This window comes from Notamacropus eugenii, chromosome 3 (assembly GCF_028372415.1).
Source record: "Notamacropus eugenii isolate mMacEug1 chromosome 3, mMacEug1.pri_v2, whole genome shotgun sequence".
Classification (NCBI taxonomy): Eukaryota; Metazoa; Chordata; class Mammalia; order Diprotodontia; family Macropodidae; genus Notamacropus; species Notamacropus eugenii.
The window spans coordinates 488,871,260-488,892,411 of record NC_092874.1 but is presented as its reverse complement, the minus strand read 5'-3'; the positions used below and the strand labels follow the sequence as shown (position 1 = coordinate 488,892,411).

Genomic DNA, 21,152 nt, shown 5'->3' with positions numbered 1-21,152 from the left:
AAGATAACATTTGATGCAAAAATGGGCACGATAAAAAGATGAAATAGTTTATTACATAAAACTGAAAAGCTTCTGCACGAACCAAAATCAATGCATATAAAAACTATGGTCCACTGGGGGGAAAATTCTTTGGATCAAATTTCTCGGATAAGGATTGATAATCCAAGGTACACAATTTCCCAAAACTCTTAGTGTGAATTTCAAGCTACTAAATCTGATGACTTTTGGAACAGCCTGTGTAAAAAACCAAAAGCAGTTTCCCAATCTATAAATGGTCACAAGATGCAAACAGTTCTCAAAAGAATCACAAACTACTTACAACCATGTGAAAAAAATCCTCCAAATTCCTAGTAAAAGAAATGTAAAACAAAACCCTGAGGATTCAGGTCATTTCCTGCAAAGATGACAAAGATGGAGCAGTCAGTGTGGAAGGAACGCTGATGCACTGTTGGTGGAGTTGGAAATCAGTCTGACCACTGCAGGAAGCACTTTGGAATTATGCAAATAAAGGGACTAAAAGATCATGATCGGGCTAAGCTGGGTCACATGAACACAATGGAATATTATTATACTGGAAGAAGAGATAAATATGATGAATACAGAAATGCCTGGAAAACTGGAAAAGCTCTAGTGCAGCTTGGCAAAAACCACACACACAATGACTCAGCACAGTAAAGGCAAACAGCACTGGACATGCTGAGAACTTACAATTTCCTTATCTATCAAATAAGTGGGAGAAGGAAATGGCAAATGACAGTAGTATCTCTGCCAAGAAATTCCCACATGGGGTCCCGAAGAAGAGTGGGCTGACAACCACAAAAAGAAATGACAAGGCACTATGATGGGTCAAAAGAGGGAAAAGAGACTGCCACCTGTCCTGGTCACCCAGCCTTTGCCCACCCTGGCTCTGGGCGGGGTCAGGAGGCCCATCCCTTTCCCATGGATTGTTTGGTTCTGCTGGCTGGCTTCTCTCTCCTTCGGTTTCTTTTTCCCCTCTGATAAATAGTCTGCTAGCTCACATGGTACTGTAGGAGAAATTCTGTCAGCACAAAAGACTTCAGTTATTATAAGAATTGACCTTTTAGAACAGTAACACTAGAAAGACCGCACTTGGAGCTAGACTGTGGGGAGGACACTGAATTCCAAACACAGGACTATCTATCCGACCTGAGACCTCATGGAGTCCTGGCCACAGTCCTTCGATGATAAAAACCATTCCCATGTGGGCTCTCCTTCCCCTTCACCCCAGTGACTCTGCAGGCCCAGCCTGTTCTCATGTCCCCTCTCCTGGTCCCTCCTCCCTCAACTCACAGGTGATTGAGTGGCTCTCCCCTTAGGTCTTTTTCTTTCCTGCCCCCTGGCTCTGGCTCTCCTCCTCTGAGGCTTCCACTCCACAACCACTCAAAGAAGTCAGCTCCTTGATTCATCAGTCATTTTCCTCCAGTCCACCTCAGGCACACCAAGGTATGTGTAGTACACACACTGGTTCTGACCCATTTAGGAGACTGTCGGAAGAAGCAGAAGAAGTTTAGAGAAGGAGTCTGCTAGGAGGGTGGGGGTGGGGGGGTGGGGCATGCACAAGAGAGATGAGTCTTGGCACGGAGGTGAGGGAGGCTAGACTGGAGGTCAAGTTCCAAAGGGATGACAGGTGGGGAGAAATTAGGGTCGATATTCCAGGGAATGAAAACGGAACCCAGGTGGGTGGATGGGTGAGAATACAGGATGTGGATGGTCATTCTCACTAACTGAAAGGCATGAGGAAGGAGGAGGCTGAGATGGCTGAGGGGACCCCTTGATCAGGAGGGTGAGCCATTGGTTCCTTGAGAGGAAAGAGAAAGGCTAAGAGGCCCCTGTAGCCTGCCAGAATCTGAACTCAGCCATCGATGAGACACAACAGAACCTTGGGGGAGGAAAGGCGATCTGTGAGTGACCCATGAGGCTGAGCCTGGGGGAGGGGAGGCAGACAGCTGAAAGGAGGACTGAATAGCTTTTCCCAGGAGACAGAACAGGTAGGGGGTGGGCTGCATACACACAGCAGTGCTGATGTCCTTCCGAGAGACAGATCCAAGTCTGGGTAACACTGAGCACACAGACAAGGGGAAGAGACCCTTGGAATCCTGCTGAGTCTTCTGGAATCTTGGCTTCTCCTCCCTGGGCCTCCCAGCCCCCAGGGGTCTGTCCTTGGCCCTCAGCTCCTCCTGGACAGGTCACTTACCACCTCCACACAGAGGGCTCAAAGACCAATCTACACAGCCTCGGTCTGTCTCAGGATCAAACTCACAGCAGTAACTGCCACTGGACGTTTCTCATGGGAGGGTCCGCAGGTACCATAAACAGAACAGACTCATTCTATGTCTTCTTCTGTCACCTCTCAGGCACCAGGGACAGGAGCTTGGCATCAACAGTAGACAGCCTTTGTGGTTTGCAGAACACTTTACAAATATTATGCCCTTTGATCCTCACAACCCCCTGGGAGAATGGTGCCATCATTCTCCCATTTGACAGATGGGGAAACTGACACAGGCTGCCATGCAGTGCCCTGTCCAGGGCCACCCAGCTCCCATGTGAGTTCATGCTGCTCCCTCGAATTCAATGTAAGAAAGATCCTGGAAGAAAAGGGACAGCACCTGCCTGTCCTCTGTCCACCCAGCACAATGCCCATCCCCATGGGAGGCACTGAGGGTGACCCAAAACACCAAGGCAGAGAAGGAAAAGGCCACAGAATAAACTACAACAACCAAGAGGAGACCGATCAGTCATAACTTCACAAGCTTTAAGGGGCCCTACCTCCCAGCAGCCGTGCTGAATGATGTTGGGCTGGGGGCTGTGAAACAAAAAGGGAGGGACAGGCACTCCCATACCTAGGGACAAGAGGCTGAAGGAGGCAGTTAATGCCACACTATCATGATCATTTCTTGGGACAGACCTGAAGACCAGAGGTTCTCTGAATCTGGGGTCTGACTGACCCCTGAATCACATGGTCTTTGCTAGGCCAGGACCCACAAGAAATGTACTCTAATTATTCCCACTTAAAATTAGATTATTTTTCTCCACTCAGAAAATACCTTAATGAAATAAAAATGGTCAAAAAATCTCAACAAATTAGGATATCCCATATGTCACAAAGTGTTTTAAGAATTCTTCTTGATCTTGACATTTTGATAAAGAAATCTGGCCTCATCAGTGCCAAAACTGATATAAAAATGAACCAATCTTGGAATTCACATGGGTAACTAACCATACATCAGGGTCAGGTGGGTCATGTGACAGCGTCTGGAATGAGGAAAAGGATCAGACACATCGACACATCACCTTTCAGTATAAGACCGGAAAGGACAAGTGCAAAGCAATTCGAAAATTTCATTACTACCAATAAAAATTGCCAAGTGAGTGAGGATAAGGGTTTTCTATTTAAAAATGAATTGTTAATACTGAAAAGTCCTCATGGCATCTGAAATGCAGCTCAGAGGGATAAAACTTGTTCAAATCAAAAGGGATCCCTGAAAACAAACAAGCAGATTCAGAGAGTCCACAGCTGGGGGACCAAGGCCTGACCCTGAATGGGAGGGAGGGGGTACCAAACAGTGGGAGGTAGGGGGGCGGAGGGGTGCCGAGACCTGAGCCCAAATGGCTGGGGGTGCAGTGGTAGTGGGAGTGGAGGTAGAAGGGGCACCCAGGCCTTTGCCCCAAGCCCTGATGAACTGAGAGGGGCCAGGTCCTACTCCCCAGCCCGAGGGGGAGGAACTCACAGGAGGGTGACCAGGAAGGGGCATATGATGGCCAGCACCCTCTGCCCCACAATACTCTGAGGGATGTAGCCTGATAATCACAGAGCCAGCTGCACTGGGGATCCCCACAGCACAGGGGCAGGAAAAACAAAACTCAGACACTTCTCCTTGCAGGTAGCTTCACACTATGAGAGCTTCCATCTAAGTGGGGGTAGAAGGATGGTTGCCCACCGAAATTCCCCCTCTGCTGCCCATCTGGCCTTGGAGAGAAGGCGGGGCCTTAGCTGCCCATCACCTTGCTCTTCCAGGACCCAAGGTCCTGATACCAGCAGTATTCTGGCTTCTCAATGCCATGGGGCAGTGCCCAGCACCACCATCAGCTTCCTTCCCCTCCCTCCAGGTGACCAGAGAACCTGCTCTCTATCTCCTCTCTCCACAGTGATGATACCTGGAGCTGCCATGCCTCCCCCTGGGTGGGAGCATGAAGCCCAGGGCGGAGCCAGATGCCCTCGGGTGCTGACAAAGGAGAAGGAAAAGATAGAGGTGGTGCTAAGACACCCAAGCCCACTTCTCACCAGGCGTCCAGGGCCAGCCTCCTCTGGCCTCACCATATTTGGTGAACAGAAAAAAGAAGGGGATAGAACTGAAGAAGTCCTAGCCTGGCTCCTGGGGGAGAGGCAACCCTGTGGCAGAGGTCTCTCCCTGCCCAGTCCACCCTGGCCCTGGATACAGGGCCTCCCTGTCACCGCTCTGCAGGTGAAGACCAAAAGAAGATTCTCAAAAATGAATGAATGGAGACTTCCAGGCAAGATTAGCAAGCTCTCTGGGACTTTTAAAAATGAAACCCAAAAGGTCTACAGACATTCACCCTGAAAAATCACATCTGAGTGGGTTCCTGATCACACCCAAACCCCCTCTTCTATGTAAGCATCCTGAATGTGTGTCACTGCTGGAGCAGAACAGACTGATTCTCCAAGGTAATCTGGCCCTCCCAAATGCCCCAGGTGGGGCCTCCTCCTGTGTTGGCTCACTGAGGGATCTGCACTAAGAACACATCCCCCCTGCCCAGCCTAGCCCTCTCCCCATTAAGGCAGATTCTCCAGGGCCAGGGGGTCTGACTATTCTGAGAAGGCAGGTCCATCTGAAACAATACCCTGCTTTAAATTTATTGTGTCCAACAAAGCTGCCCTACCAGCTGTTCAGGCCCCCTGCTCTGATGCCCTGGAACCCTGTACACCCTTCCCTAGCACATGGGTCCTCTGAGCACTGCTACAGCCAGGAAGGCTAATCTTCCTCCCCATATCTAAGCATGGTGGGCAGAGCCAGGAACAGGAGCAGGGCTGGATGCCCGTTACCTCCAGCCTTTGGTCCCCCGGAGGAACCAGGCTTCCGGCCACTGTTGACAGGGTTTCCAGAGGTCTTCGGGGCAGGAACTTTGAAGGCTGAGGCAGCTGCTGACGGCCTGTTTCCATCCACTGACTCCTCATCATCAAAGCTTTTATCTAGAGAAGACAGGAGAAAGATGGGTGACAGCTGAGCTTTCTGCAGTTTTCTCAAAATTCCCGGAGAGAAATCCCACACAAACAAATGGTTCTTGCATGGACCCTCATTCAGGCCCTAGAATCTGGCAGTCGGAGCCGGCATCCCCAGGCCTCTGGCATTGCGTGCAGGCTGGGCTGGGCAGGGCCTCCTCGCCGGCATCCCTCCCTGCTTCCACCCAGACGCTAGCACTCACAATCACAGATGCGCTTGCAGATCAGACGCCTCATGCCTCCAGCAGCCCACTGGCCTGGCCTTCACTGGAGGCCGATCCCGGGAGCTGCCATGGCCCCACCCTGGCCGCTCAGTGTTCCGAGCTGCTGAGAGCCTGCCGGGAGCCTGCAGCTCGGAGGCAGCCTTGTGCCGGCATCTTTCTTTCTCTTCCCTGCCTGCACTAGGTACTGCAACAGCCAATCAGCTGGGAGGTGACATCATCTTCTGGTAGCCCAGCCTGATGAAAGGTGAAAATTGTCCCTGCATGTAAAAGACAGCCCCAATGGCTGCCGTTTCCCAGGATTGCAGTGGGGGGCTTCCTGCAAGCCAGGCTCCGACTTGTGTGGAGACGCACAGACACACAGACAGACAGACAGATGCGCACGCGCGCGCACACACACAGAGACACACACACACAGAGCCTGGCACATCAGAGAGGCCCCAAGGGCAAACACCAAGACAAGACAAAAGATAGGCCTTCTCAAATCCCTGAGGAAACCTTTCTTCTCTCAGGATCCCCAGGGAATGCTTCAGACCTAGCGACGCTTTAAAATGCACCATCTCTTGCTTTTATTTGGGCAGAAACAAAAAGTACCTTTCAATTCTCACAGGAACAAGTGGGTCTCGGTTTTAAAAATCCACTTTCAAACACTCTCCACTTTTGATACCACACCAGGATCACTGCTACAAGGCCCTCACCCCAAGAAATGGGCCCCTCCCCACTCCTCCTCTTGGGAGGGGGCCTCTAGGACCCTGCAAAAGCCACCCTGGCTTTGGTCTCACAAACAAGAGAGGGGAGAGAGATGCAAATTCCAGGACCAAATTCTATTTTAAAACCATTTCCCTTTCCAGGGACAGTTTTCAAATAATGTGGTTGATTCGGGTCCTGTAACCTGGGGGGTGGGGGAAGGAGCTGTGGGTAGCAGCCTGGTCAAATCTCTCCTGGAGAGGGTGTTCAGAGCCAGGCAGAGGCATGGCTAGGGGGTGCCAAGAGCAATGAGAAAGGAGGTGGGGAGAGGAGCTCTCTAAGCCCTGACACAGCCTGCATCCAGAGTTCCCATGGAAACAGGCACAGAGTGAAGATGAAAGGCTGAGTCCAAGTTTTAAAAAGAATTAACTCTTAAGATACCCAGATTTGGAGTATAGTAATGCTCCAGTCTCAGCTAAAATCTGGGAATTCCTCTCCTCCCCCCATTCTAGGCTTTGCACCCTCCTTTCCCTCGTTGGTAAAGGCCAGAAAACATCAGAATAAGAGGTCACCAGGATGGAAGTAAGAGGAGACAGAGGCCTTGGCTTCCCGCATTCACTGAAAATCATTTCCATTGAGATTCAAATGTTTTAATTCTACCCCTAGTCCTGATGAAAGATGCCTCCCATTTCCACACGGATGAGCTCCCTTGGGTCCGTGAAGTGAAAGCACTGGGTCTCAACAGGGAAGGGCTGAGTCATCAGTAAATCCTTCACTCTCCCCTCACACTCCCACAGACCCAACCAGATCTGGTCCCTCCACCTGGCTGCCAAGTGCCATGTCTGAGGTGTGGAGGGACCTGACTTCATTCCTCCCCTGATCTCAGCCCTTGCCTTTCCAGTGTGTTCACTTTCTTCCTTTTCTCAGGCAAACATGCCAAGGAGCAGAGCTCCCCGGCTTCCTCCTCTTTCTCCTTCCTTGGATACAAGGCTTGACTCAGGTGGCCTCTCTCAGACAGCACCTCTCCCTTCCCCCAGTGACCTTTGGTTTGCCTGGCAGGGTAAGCACGGGGGAAACCCTTGTGGACCAGGAGACTCAAGGAGGAGGGCAGGCTCTCTGACTCTGGTCCTTTCACCCCTGGGGCCAAGGCGTCACACCTGCTACTGAAGGCCAACTCAGAGGGTGGCAGACACTGCTTTCTAACACTTCCCCCAACAACATGGTCCCTCTTCCCTTGCCCAGCCTTTCTGGAGTCCCTGGATGGCTAGTCCAGGCTCCCAGTTTGCACCCAGGGCAGACACAGGCCAGAAAGTCAGATTTTGTCTTGTGCAGATCCTCTCTAAGGCAGTTCCAAGAACAAGAGTATGAGGGAAATCCTAATACAAGCAAGAGGGCAAAGTTTCTTTTCCTAGATTCAATGGTGTCGCACAATTTGAAAATGCCAATGCCCCTCAGGACCACCCCTAAGATCTAACCTGACACCTGCTGTGGAACAAAAGCCACCTCGGGCTCTTGAAGGCAGAGAACACAACGTGGTCCACTTCTTGGACAGGCCTAGTGAAGGATGGACATGAGGTCTGTGTTTAAAGGCCCAGCATTATATGTAAGGAGGAGCAGTGGCAGGCCCCCTGGGGAATCTCTCCTCCAGAGCCCAACTCTAGGAAAGAACCAGAGCAGGCATTGCTTCTCCCCACCACCTTTCCCAACAGTGGATGGATCCAACCACTCTAGAGGAGGTCCTGGGAACCCCTTCTAGATCCCTCTATCAAGAACAAGTGTTTATTAATGCCCTACTATGCGCACAGCATTATAGGAAGCACTAAGGACACAGAGGGGAAATGCTCTCTGCTCTCCCACACTGACCACAGAGAGGAACCCAGAGCGAGGGAGCGAGCTTCAAAGTTCGCAAAGAACTTCCTTTACATGCTGATCTCTGATCCTCACAACTACACTGTGGCACTGACACTATGCTCATTCCCATTTTACAGATGAGGAAACTGAGGCTGGGAGTCCTTATGTGAACTGCCCACAGTCACCCAACTAGTGACTGTTCAAGGCAGCGTCAGAACTCAGGTGTCCTGACGTGTTCTCGAGCCACCTCTGGCCTCCACTGGCTTTGTCCCTCCCGATGCACTGCCTCCTGACCCTGAAGAAAGAGAAGGAAAGTGTGAGCAGGACAGGAGGCTCCCATCCAGGGCGCTGCGTCCAGGCCTGGCCCATGTGGCTGTGGGTCCATTTTCAGAGAGACAGAGAGAGAGCCTGGCAAGTCTGACTAACTCTGGCTTATCTCCAGTCAGCATGGGAGCACCAGGGCAATGGGGCTTTCTTCTGGTTAAATAAAAGGAGAGCTGGGAGGCCAAAAATACACTCTCAGTCTTCCTGGACCTGGAGCACACCTGTCCCCTAGAAAATGGCTTAATTCCTTGGACACTTCCTGCCTCCCATCCATGGCTGGCCCAGCCCGGGGCAGACAGACTCCTCCTCTGAAGGGACAGACACAGCTCCCTGTCCCCACTCGCTGTCAGGGGACCACTCCTCCAGACCCAAGCCAGGCTCTCCCCTTGATGCCAAGGAGAACCTGGTGGCCTAGTCTTCTCTTCCATAAGCGGGGACGTGGCATGTTTCAAAGAAGGTCCCCCCGCAGTTCCCTCATCTTCCTCCTCAGAGCACAGTAATATTGAAATGTAAGAGATGTCAGAGCTGAGGAAGGCAGCCTCCCTGAACAAACTGAATTCTGATGAGGACAATGGGAGACTGTTTAAGGAGACAGCAGGCACCCCAGCTGCAGACGGAAGCCGGGGACAGAGGCAGCCTGGAGACACCAGAGGGCACACTCCAGCACACGAAGCACTCCACTCCTCCAGTGAGGCATCCCTACCCTCAAGGAACTTACACCACATAGGAAAACATGTGGATCCATGAACACAAAGCCTAGGAAACACACACAGAAAAGTGCTCTAATGGGGGAGACTGTGCCCATCAGAGGGAAAGGTTAGGGTTAGGGTGTGCTGGCCCTTCCACACACGGGGCTCAGGATCCACCTAGGGCCACAGCAGGCAAGGTGGTGAGGACTCACCAGGCTGGGCACATGCTCTCTCTGGCCTCTCCTTCAGGATTCCTTGCTGCCCACCCAACAGATCTACAGCCAATAAACATTTATTAAGCACCTACCATGTGCCAGATGCTGCAATAACGGCTGAAGATGTCCATGAGAAACCAAAGACAGCACCTGCCTTTGAGGGACTCACAGTCTAAGGGGAGAAGACATCCTACAGAAGCAGCTGGAAAGATGAAGCCAGCAGGGCAGCAGGCATTCCTGCCCTCCACCACCTGCCCAGTCAGACAAAGGCAAATCAGATTAGACTCAAGGACAAGAGGCCACGCTGAGGGGGAGGGCACTCCCAGGGAGAGGATCAGGAGAGGCTGCCCTGGCTTAGGCCGGGAGGACATGAACTAGGGTGTAAGCAGGTGTGATAGATAACCACAGCACCAGTCTCCCAGGAGAACACGTAACATGTGACAAACATTAATTATGTGAGCAAGCACAGACAAAGTGCCTACTGCGTGCTGGCACCACGGGAGATGCTGAGGAGACAAAAAGGTCAGAAGCCAGTCCCTTCCCTCAATGGGGACAGACAAGGCAGAGAGAAGCTCAAAGCAGGGGTGTGGGGACGCCCATTTATGCTCTTTTGGCTAGACTACTTTTTTTCTCTCTTATTTATTTACAAAACAGAAGATGTGAGTTTTAAAATGTTAAAAACAGTGTAGTCACCCTCCGGAAAGATGGGAGGCGCATCACTTTTTAGCAAGCGCCCCAGAAATCATGAAGCTGAATCCGCAAAGGAAGGTCGCTGAGCGGGCTGAAGAGAACTTGACAGAGTGGGCATGTGAGGGGCAAGGGTGGGCCAGCACCCCACTAATACATCAGCACAGGTCATTCTGCCAAAGCACAGAAAATCAAGGGCAACTAGGGGGCCATGTGGCAGAGACTAGGGGGTAAAGAAAAGGGCCCCAAACCACAAAGACCTGATGAGAAAAGCCCATTGCACAGGCAGAGGAACATGAGAGTCTAAAAGTCAGAAGAAAAAGGGGCAAAACTGTCCTGAGAAGCTAAAGGAGGAGGAGCCAACAGTGAGAAGAAGAAGGAGAGTGAGCCCACAAGGCAGAAGGTGGAAGAGTGTGGGACCTCTACCCTGCTAGAAACAAGCAAACAAACTCTGAGTAGCCTTAAAAACAGAAAAACTCACACAGCTATTGATGAATGAATTTAGATTCATATATAATTAGATTTATATTAAAGTTTGAGGCAGAAAACCAAACACAATGAAGAATTTTAAAAACAATTAGCTAATTAAAACAAATGGAATGAATAATGGAGACTTTCTGTAAAGAAATTAAAAAAGAGATTAAGAGATTTGGAACCCAAAACTACTGAAGGGATAAAAGTGTGCTCAGCTGGGTAGGGCAGTGGGTGACCCTGGACAAGTCACTTCACCCTGCCTGCCTCAATTGCCTCATCTGCAAATAAGCTGAGAAGAGAACTTACAAACCTTTCCAGTATCTTTGCCAAAAAACCCCCAAAGGGGGCCCTGAAGAGTCAGACATAACTAAAACAAAGGAATATTGAAACTCAAGGCAAGGACATGGAAATAACATGGATTTTCTATCACCCCAAGGGACAGCCCCTGAAGACAACTTAAGGATTATGGACTGACCACAAGAATGTGACTGCCCAAAACACTGGAATACTCTCATAGGAGAAAATGGTCCAGAACATTCTGGAGACAGATTATAAAAAAAGGACTGAGAGTGACCACAGATCACTGCCGGGAAACCCCACAAAGGTCTGGAGGGAGTGAGAGTGAGCCCCTGGGACACAGAAGGAAGGCAGTCTGAAGACATGTAGTTACTCAGGGGAGAAAGGGAAGGCATCCAGAAAGATACCTCCTAAAGACCTCCACCCTCATCAGCCAGGATCAAAATCAATCAAGCGAAGGGCCAGCTAGTGGCAGGGCCAGCTAGTGGCAGGGCCAGCATACACACTAAACGGAGCTTGTGGAGAAGGGAGAGTGCCCTTTCACCCCATCTATCATTTTCTGTTTCTAGAATGGGGCAAGAAGGCAAAGGAGAAGGAAAAGAATGGCCACTCTGGACAAGTGAGTCAGGGTATGTGTGGGAGGGGGCCCGAATGGGAGAGAAGATGAGGCAGCAACCTAGGACACGTGGGGGAAGCCCTAGTGGACAGGGGGCTGGCAGAAGCAGGGACCAGGCACCTGGGACTCGAGGTTTCTGAAGAACATTCTCTTGGGGATGAAGTGGGAGATGTTGTGCCCTTCAGAGGCCCATGTCTCTGAGGTCGCTGCTCTAAGAGGGTGTTCAACACTGGGGAAAGGTCTAGGTCTCACGTTCTGGGGCAAAGCTGTGCCCACTGTGCACCAGGTACTGTGGCAAGCACCCCACCTAATGGGGAGAGACAACAACACATTAAAAAGGGAGGGGGAGAATAAGCATCTATATGGTGCCTACTGTGCTCAGCTCTTTAATGATTATCTAATCAGATCTTTCAATAACCCTTAAAGGTAGGACTCTCATTTCTACAGCTAAGGAAATGGAGGTACACAATGGCCAAGTGATCTGCCCAGGGTCACCCAGCTCATACCTGAAGCTAGATTTGAACTCAGGTCTTGCTGACTTGACGCCTCTACAAAAAGCATCTGAAAGGGTGGTGGTAGTGGTGTGTCCTGCAGTCATGAGGGAAATGAGCTGGATCTGAGGGTTCTTCAGTGTCCACCTTCTCGGATCAGAGGGAAGGAGGGGCCCAAAGAACAAAGGGCTAAGGGGGGGATGGAAAAAAAGTAACAAGGGGAGCAGAGCCCAGAGGGTGGAGGAAAAGCAGGGACTTGCTTGAGCTCTCCCACCAAGCCCAGCCAAATACCTGCAGAAAATGATTCTAAACAAATGCTAGAGCTGTAGAACCCACAGAATGACGGAGTGAGGCAAATCTGCCTGAAAGCTGCCCAAGGCAGCCTGAAAGGTCACCTGGAAGTGTCTATCACACCACTCTGGGAGCAGAGCACAGTCCTAGACAGGACCCGAGCAGCGGGGAGGAGGGAATGGGGATGGTGGGACAATGGGCTGATGTACAATGACTGAATCCCTGGCACCTGTGGTGGTTTCCAGACTTCATGAGCTCAAAATGCTGAAGACAAATTGGAAGATCAGTAGAAAAAAACTGTTGGACCTGGATGAGAGTAGAGTGGTCTGGCCCCAGCCCCAGGGTGGTGGAGGGGCTGGAGGGGCCTGAGGCAGGTGCAGCAGCACCTACTGTTCCCAGAGCTCTAGGTCCACAGATTCTGGAGGAATTCAGCAGCTGACAGTACACTCCTCCACCCCCACTGGAAGCAGACAACTATGTTAATAAAGAGCTCAAAAGTCAAGTAAATGGCTGGGGAAACGAGCAGAAACCAGAAAAAGAATCAGGCTATAGAATCTTACTTTGGTGACAAGGAAGACCAAAGCATGCAAACAAAAGAAGACAAAGTCAAAGCTCCTCCATCCGAAGCCTCCAAGAAGAATATGAATTGGTCTCAGGCCATGGAAGAGCTCAAAAAGGATTTTGAAAATCAAGTAAGAGAAGTCCAGGAAACATTGGGAAGAGAAATGAGAGCAATGCAAGAAAATCATGAAAAATGAGTCAACTGCTTGCTAAAGGGGAACCTAAAAATGCTGAAGAAAATAAGACCTTCAAAAATAGGCTAACCCAAATGGCAAAAGAGGTCCAAAAAGCCAATGAGGAGAATGTCTTAAAAAGCAGAATTGGCCAAATGGAACAGGAGGTCCAAAAGCTCACTGAAGAAAATAATTCCTTAAAGATTAGAATGGAACAGATGGAAGATAATGAGTTCATGAAAAATGAAGAAATTATAAACCAGAAGAATGAAAAAATAGCAGACAATATGAAAAATATCATTGGAAAAACAACTGACCTGGAAAACAGATCCAGGAGAGACAATTTAAAAATTATGGGACTACCTGAAAGCCATGATCAAAAAAAAAGAGCCTAGACATCATCTTTCAAGGAATTATCAAGGAAATCTGCTCTGACATTTTAGAACTAGAGGGTAAAATAGATATTGAAAGAATCTACCAATACCCTCCTGAAAGAGATGTTAAAGGGAAAACTCCTAGGAATACTGTAGTCAAATTCCAGAGCTCCCAGGTCAAGGAGGAAATATTGCAAGCAGCCAGAAAGAAACAATTAGAGTATTGAGGAAACACAATCAGGATAACACAAGACCTAGCAGCTTCTACATTAAGGGATCACAGGGCTGAGAATATGATACTCCAGAGGTAAAAGGAGCTAGGATTAATACCAAGAATCACCTATCCAGCAAAACTGAGTATAATACTTCAGGGGAAAAAATGGTCATTCAATGAAATAGAGGGCTTTCAAGTATTCTTGATGAAAAGACCAGAATGAATAGAAAATCTGACTTTCAAACACAAGAATCAAGAGAATCATGAAAAGGTAAACAGGAAAGAGTAATCATAAAGAACTTACTAAAGATGAACTGTTTACATTCCTACATGGAAAGATAATATTTGTAACTCAGTATTAGGGTAGTTGCAGAGATTTTATATATATATATATATATATATATATATACACACACACACACATATATATAATATATAAACATATATACACACATATAGAGAGAGAGCCACAAGGTAAATTGAATCTGAAGGGATGATGTCTAAAAAAATAAAATTAAGGGGTGGGTGAGACAAGAATATATTGGGAGGAGAAATAGAATGGAATAAATTATCTCATATAAAAAGGGCAAGAAAAAGCTTTTTCAATGGAGGGGAAGAGAGGGGAGGTGAGAGTTTAAGAGTGAACCTTATTCTCATCAGATCTGACTTAAGGAGGGAATAATATACACACTCAATTTGATATGAAAATCTATCTTACACTGTAGGAAAGTAGGGGGAAAAGGGATAAGCTAGGTGTCTGGGTGTGTATATAAGGGATGATAGAAGGGAGGGTAAATGGGAGGAGGGGGTAATTAGAAGCAACACTTTTGAGGAGGGACAGGCTCAAAAGAGAACAGAATAAATGAGGGGGCAGGACAAGATGGAGAGAAATATAGTTAGTCTTTCACAACATGACTACTATGGAAGTTTTTTGCATAACTACACATGTATAACTTATATTGAATTGCTTGCTTTCTCAGTGGGAGGTGGGTGGGTTGGGAGGAAGGGAGAAAAGTTGGAACTCAAAGTTTTAAAAATTAATGCTAAAAATTGTTTTTATATGTAACTGGGAAATAAGACATACAGGCAGTGTCCTACAAGAAAATAGAGAAGAAGAATTTAAGAGAAGGGAGGGGTGTGATAGAAGAGAGAGCAGACTGGGGAAATGCTGTCTTGAAGTGGGCATAGAGGAGAGATGGGGAAAAAATTTGGAACTCAAAATCTTGTGGAGGTGAATGTTGAAAACTAAAAATAAATTAATTAAAAAAAATTTAAAAACTAAAAAAAAAAAAAAAAAGAATGAGCAAGCTCTACAAACATCAGATAAAGAGGAAGTCTGGATCTCATTCTTCAACAGTTCACAGAATGATGAACAACCTTCTGTTCAGACTGCAAGGTCTTGGGACAGACAGAGGGGATACTGAGGTCAGAGTGGTACCAGCACAGCACCTACAGGGGCCTAGAGACAACCCAGCCAACATCAAAAGCAGCTAGCACATCTCCCCTCACTATGCAGGAAGAGAGACATCAATGCCCACCATTTGCTGGATGTAAGAGTGTGATGACAAGGGAAACAGTATCTTCTGCTGGTTTGGTTTTAATATAATCAAGAGCCTCTGATTGAATCTTGCCCTTATCAATCAAAAGTCTTTACTAGGAGTAAAGTACAGAAACAAGAGTTTCTTTAACTAAAAACAGTATATGTATTTGTACTGTTAATTATTTTAATGTGATTAAAGATCTTCCCCACCCATTAATGGGCCTGCTCATTAAGGGGAGTTTGATTAGGGAAGATTTATGGGAAGGTCCATACCTTTTGCTAATGAGGCACTGATTCCCAAGGGTTGGGATGCCCTCTGGCTCTAAAAAAGTGAGGTTTTACTTTGGGGCTTACTGGAAGTGTTTGTTTGGCCAGATGAAGACTCTGGGAAGCAGATAAGGACCATCCCCACCCCCCACACACACACTCTCCCCCTCCTGGAAAACCCAGATATTCGTGATTCCCTCTCTGATAACTATGGTCAGAAAGTTGGATTTGTCTGGTGAATTCAGGCAGAGGAAGCCATGTTGGCTGATCTTTGAAGTTCAGGGTGCTGACTCCCTTGAACTAGGTGAATGGTATATGTGCTTGGTTACAGGAATGATACACATACTTGATCAAAGTGATTGTTAATCCCTCAAAAGTTGCCTTTCCTTTTATGAATGCAGATCTAAAACCCTGTGATAGCAGGCCCCACTGTGTATGTTGGGGTGCTTACTGATACAAAGGGGCAAAGCAGCAGTGAGTTCAACGGAGAGGCTAGAACCTGGGCATTGGAAGCCCACCCTCCAACAATGCAGAAATAACACCATCATGCTACCAGAAACAGGAAATGAACACACACAAATTCTAACATAAGAGGCACCAATCAAACTGTAAGATGACCGCTGTAGGAATCTTTAATATTTTGCTCTCATCAACAAAAACAGAATCTGAACTGTCTGAGAATTTATTGCTGAAAGATCTGTGGCATCTACTCAAGGGAACATTTTAAAGAACATGCATATTTCTCAGCAACATATGGTAACTATATAAAAAGAGACCTTGTGTTACAATACAAATAAATTATAAATACCAAAAAGCAGAAATATTCAACCCATCCTTCACAGAACAAAAATGCAACAAAAATTATAATACAAGGAACAAAACCAAAAGCTACAGCCCCAAACTGACATTTAAGTAATGACCTTCTGAATGATCAGTGTATGAAAGAATTAACTATAAAAAAGAATATATAAAAGAGAAGAATGATCAGACTACATACAAAAGTTTCTGGGATGCAACTAAAGTCCTCCAAGAAAAAAAAGATCATCTCTCTGAGGAGACACATTAATGAAAGAGAAGAGAGTAAAAATGAGCTGAAAAATATGCAACTAAAAAATAGAGGGAAAAATCAACAAGTAAAAAAAAAATTAACACAAAGGAAATTATGTTGAAAATTAGGGAGAAATAGATAAAAATGGAAACCAAATGGTTATAGAATTGATGAATTAAATGCTGAGGTCTGGGCTTTTGTCTTAGTTAAGCTAAAAAAACTGATAAGTCTTTAGCTAACCTGATTAAAAGAGAAGAAATCAAATGTCAGAGAAGATATAGGAAAGTTGGAACACTAATTCATTGTTGGTGGAGCTATGAACTGATCCAACCATTCTGGAGGGCAATTTGAAACTATGCCCAAAGGGCTACAAAAATGTGCATACCCTTTGACCCTGCAATACCACTTCTAGGGCTGTATCCCAAAGAGATCATAAAAATGGGAAAAGGAATCACATGTACAAAAATATTTATAGCAGCTCTATGTGTGGTGGCCAGGAATCAGAAATCAAGGGGATGTCCATCAATTGGGGAATGGCTGAACAAGTTGTGGTAAGTGAATGTAATGGAATACTATTGTGCTATAAGAAATGAACAGGTGGATTTCAGAAAATCCTGGAAAGACTTATATGAACTGATGCTGAGTGAATTGAGCAGAGCCAGGAGAACACAGTTCATGGAGACAGACACAGTGTGCAAGGACTGATTTTGACAGACTTCTCAGCAATGCAAAGGACCAAAGGACCAAATTCCAAAGGACTCATGATGGAAAATGCCATCCAGGGCAGAGCCAAGATGGCGGAGCCAAGATGACGAAGCAGAAAGATGCACATACACTAGCTCTTCCCCTACAACCCATAAAATACCTGTAAAAAAAGACTCTCAACAAATTCTAGAGCAGCAGAAGCCACAGAACAACAGAGCAGAGGAGATTTCCAGCCCAGGGTGACCTGAAAGGCCGGCAGGAAAGGTCTGTCGCACCGGACACGAAACGAAGCCCAGCCTCGGCCATGCTGTACTGCACTGGGAGGAGGACCTAGCAGGCCTCTGGGGCAGAATCCCCAGCAGCAGTAGCAGGTTAGCAGATCCCTCAACTCACACGGGCCAAAGGTCAGTGAGAGGGTTTTTTTCAGCTGGCCAAGAAGGAAGCAGGGTCTTCCCATAGCTCCAGCCTCAGGCTGTGGCAGCAGAGGCCGCATCTGGTGGCAGCAGCTCCCAGAGCAGCCCTCATCCACTGTTGGATTGTAAAGGCCCTGGGGGAACTGAGCAGCTGATCCTTACCTCAGTCCTGTGTGGCAGCCCTGCCCCACCTAATGCTCTGGGAGGAATTCTTTATCTCACACTCAATGGTGGCCCTGCCCCCGCCTAAAGCCCCTGGGGGAATTGAGCACCTTATCTGAATCTCAGACCCTAGTGCCAGCCTGGTGGAACTGGAGGCCACGTGGTTGTGGAGAGGAAACTACTACTCACAGATTCTGGGCACAAAAGTTTCTGGTTACTCCCAGACCAGTGTACACACTTGATTGTGCCACTCTGGAGGAACCAAGATCTTACAGATTCCCAGAGTATACCCTACTCTTGACAAAGGACCCAAAAGTCAAGTAACTGGTTGGGAAAATGCCCAAAAAAGGGGGAAAAAATGCGACTACAGAAGGTTACTTTCTTGGTGAACAGATATCTTCTCCTATCCTTTCGGATGAGGAAGAACAATGCTTACCATCAGGGAAAGACATAAAAGTCAAGACTTCTGTATCCCAAACATTCAAAATAAATATTCAATGGTCTCAGGCCTTGGAAAAGGTTAAAAAGTATTTTGAAAATCAAGTAAGAGAGGTGGAGGGAAAATTGGGAAGAGAAATGAGAAAGTTGCAAGAAAGTCATGAAAAGTAGGTCAACAACTTGCTAAAGGAGAACCCCCCAAAAAAGCTGAAGAAAATAACACCTTGAAAAATAGGCTAACTCAATTGGCAAAAGAGCTTCAAAAAGCCAATGAGGAGAAGAATGCTTTAAAAAGCAGAATAAGCCAAATGGAAAAGGAGGTTCAAAAGCTCACTTCTATAGCTCTGTAAAAATTAGAATGGAACAGGAGGCTAATGACTTTATGAGAAACCAAGAAATCACAAAACAAAACCAAGAGAATGAAAAAATGGAAGATAATGTGAAATATCTCATTGGAAAAACAAATGACCTGGAAAATAGTTCCAGGAGAGACAATTTAAAAATTATGGGACTGCCTGAAAGCCACGACCAGAAAAGGAGCCTAGATATCATCTTTCAAGAAATTATCAAGGAAAACTGCCCTGATATTCTGGAACCAGAGGGCAAAATAAATATTGAAAGAATCCACAGATCACCTCCTCAAAGAGATCCAAAAAGAGAAACTCCTAAAAACAATGCAGTCAAATTCCAGAGTTCCCAGGTCAAGGAGAAAATATTGCAAGCAGCTAGAAAGAAATAATCTGAGTACTGTGGAAATACAATCAGGATAACACAAGATCTAGCAACTTCAACATTAAGGGATAGAAGGGTGTGGAATATCTTCCAGAAGTCAAAGGAACTAGCACTAAAACCAAGAATCACCTACCCAGCAAAACTGAGTATAATACTTCAGGGGGAAAAATGGTCTTTCAATGAAATAGAGGACTTTGAAGCATTCGTGATGAGAAGACCAGAGCTGAAAAGAAAATCTGACTTTCAAACACAAGAATCAAGAGAAGCATGAAAAGGTAAACAGGAAAGAGAAGTCATAAGGGACTTACTAAAGTTGAACTGTTTACATTCCTACATGGAAAGACAATATTTGTAACTCTTGAAACTTTTTTCAGTATCTGGGTAGTTGGTGGGATTACACACACACACACACACAGACAGAGAAACAGAGAGCACAGGGTGAATTGAATAGGAAGGGAACATATCTAAAAAAATAAAATTAAGGGGTGAGAGAGGAATATATTGGGAGGAGAAAGGGAGAAATGGATGGGGCAAATTATCTCTCATAAAAGAGGCAAGAAAAAGACTTTTCAATGGAGGGAAAAAGGGGAGAAGTGAGAGGGAAAACGTGAAGCTTACTCTCATCACATTCAACTGAAGGAAGGAATAAAATGCACACTCATTTTGGTATGAAAACCTATCTTACGATACAGGAAAGTGGGGAAGAAGAGGATAAGCAGGGTTGGGACAATGATGGAAGGGAGCACAATGGGAGGAGGGAGCAATTAGAAGTCAACACTGTTGGGGAGGGACAAGGTCAAAGGAGAGAATAGAAGAAATGGAGGGCAGGATAGGATGGAGGGAAATATAGTTAGTCTTACACAACAAGACTATTATGGAAGTCATTTGCAAAAGTACACATACGTAGCCTATATCGAATTATTTGCCCTCCCAGTGGGGATGAGTGGGGAGGCAGGAAGGAAGAGAAGTTGGAACTCGAGGTTTTAGGAACAACTGTTGAGTTTTGTTCTTGCATACAACTGGGAAACAAGAAATACAGGTAATGGGGTATAGAAATTTATCTTGCCCTACAGGACAAAAGACAAGATGGGGATGAGGGAAGGGAGGGATGTTAGAAGGGAAGGCAGATTGTTGGTAGAGGTAATAAGAATGCTTGATGTTTTGGGATGGGGGGAGGGGAGAGATGGGGAGAAAATTTGGAACCCAAAATTTTGTGGAAATAAATGTTGTAAACTTAAAATAAATTAATAAATTTTTAAAATAAATAAATATTTGGAAGAAAAAAAAAAGAAGATGCCATCCATATCCAGAGAAAAAACTATGGTGTCAGAATGCAAAGCAAGCAGACTATTTTCTTTCTCGTTTTATTTCTTTTTCTTTTCTCATAGTTTCTTCCATTCGTTTTAATTCTTCTATGCAATAAGACTAATGTGAAAAAAAATGTGTTTAATAGTAATGTATGTGTAGAGCCCATATCAGATTGGATGCTGTCTTGAGGAGTAAGAGGGAGAAAATTTAAAGCTTATGGAAGTGAATGTTGAAAACTAAAAATAAATAAAGTAAAAACAGCAAAAAAAAAAAAAAAAAGGAGAGAGAGAAAATCAAATGGCCAAAATAAAAAATGAAAGACAAATTATCAGCATTAGCTAATAAAAAGAATAATCACAGTCTAATAAATACAATTATATTCCAACAAAATCAAGAATTTAAGAAAAACAGAAATACTATAAAAGTATAAACTATCCAAATTGATGGAAGGTTTTAATCCAATTTTAGAAAAAGAATTAAAGACACTATACCAAAACAGGTGTTTGGTCCATATGCAGAGGTGAATTCTCTCAAACATTAAATAAACAATTCTGATGGATCCCACAAAAGCTGGTCTCCCTACACAAGAGAGGATGCAGACAAATACCAAGGGTCTGAAATAGAATGGTCACCAAGGAAGAAGAGAATTACAAAGGACACAGGGAAGGCAAACATCGACAAGATAGAGCAGTGGACTGCAAAGAGGGAGAGAGAAGACACCACTGCGGTGCAGGGGGCAGACAGAAAAGGAATTCAGTGTTGTTTTGGACGTGGTGACTTGGCATTTCCATGGGGCAGACCTCAGGAGAGATGCTAGGGAGGTGTCAAAGCCAGAAGAGCTGAGGAAGTCAAAAGTGAGAATGGAGAGGGCCCATCTGAATGCCTGGGGACACAGCCATGGGGAGAACCAGAGAAAACTGCACCCCAAAATCCCAGAAGGGAAGTTGAGTCAGCAGAGTCAAGTGCTGAAGGTGTACCAAGAGGAATGGACATTGACAAAAGGCCACAGCAGCTGCTTTGCACAGGGCAGTCTGGAAGCAAGATAGCAAAATGCTGCTTTTTCCTTCTGCTGATAACCTCCAACCATCCTGCCGGGGCAGTCTGAAGAGTCCCT

At 46.3% G+C, this 21,152-nt stretch overlaps 1 protein-coding gene across 46 annotated transcripts in view; it reads right to left on the bottom strand.

The window, feature by feature from the left end:
• The window catches only part of CLASP2 (cytoplasmic linker associated protein 2), a 148,159-nt gene that overhangs the window by 86,969 nt on the left and 40,038 nt on the right, over positions 1 to 21,152 (bottom strand). For 36 of the 46 annotated variants that reach the window (XM_072599246.1, XM_072599252.1, XM_072599247.1 and 33 more), the window contains one exon: positions 5,084 to 5,230. In XM_072599246.1, coding sequence (XP_072455347.1) covers positions 5,084 to 5,230 — 147 coding nt within the window. Of the gene's footprint in view, positions 1 to 1,311; positions 1,493 to 5,083; positions 5,231 to 5,463; positions 5,645 to 21,152 lie in introns of those variants that run through there. The other 10 variants (XM_072599289.1, XM_072599285.1, XM_072599287.1 and 7 more) reach the window with 7 other exon arrangements.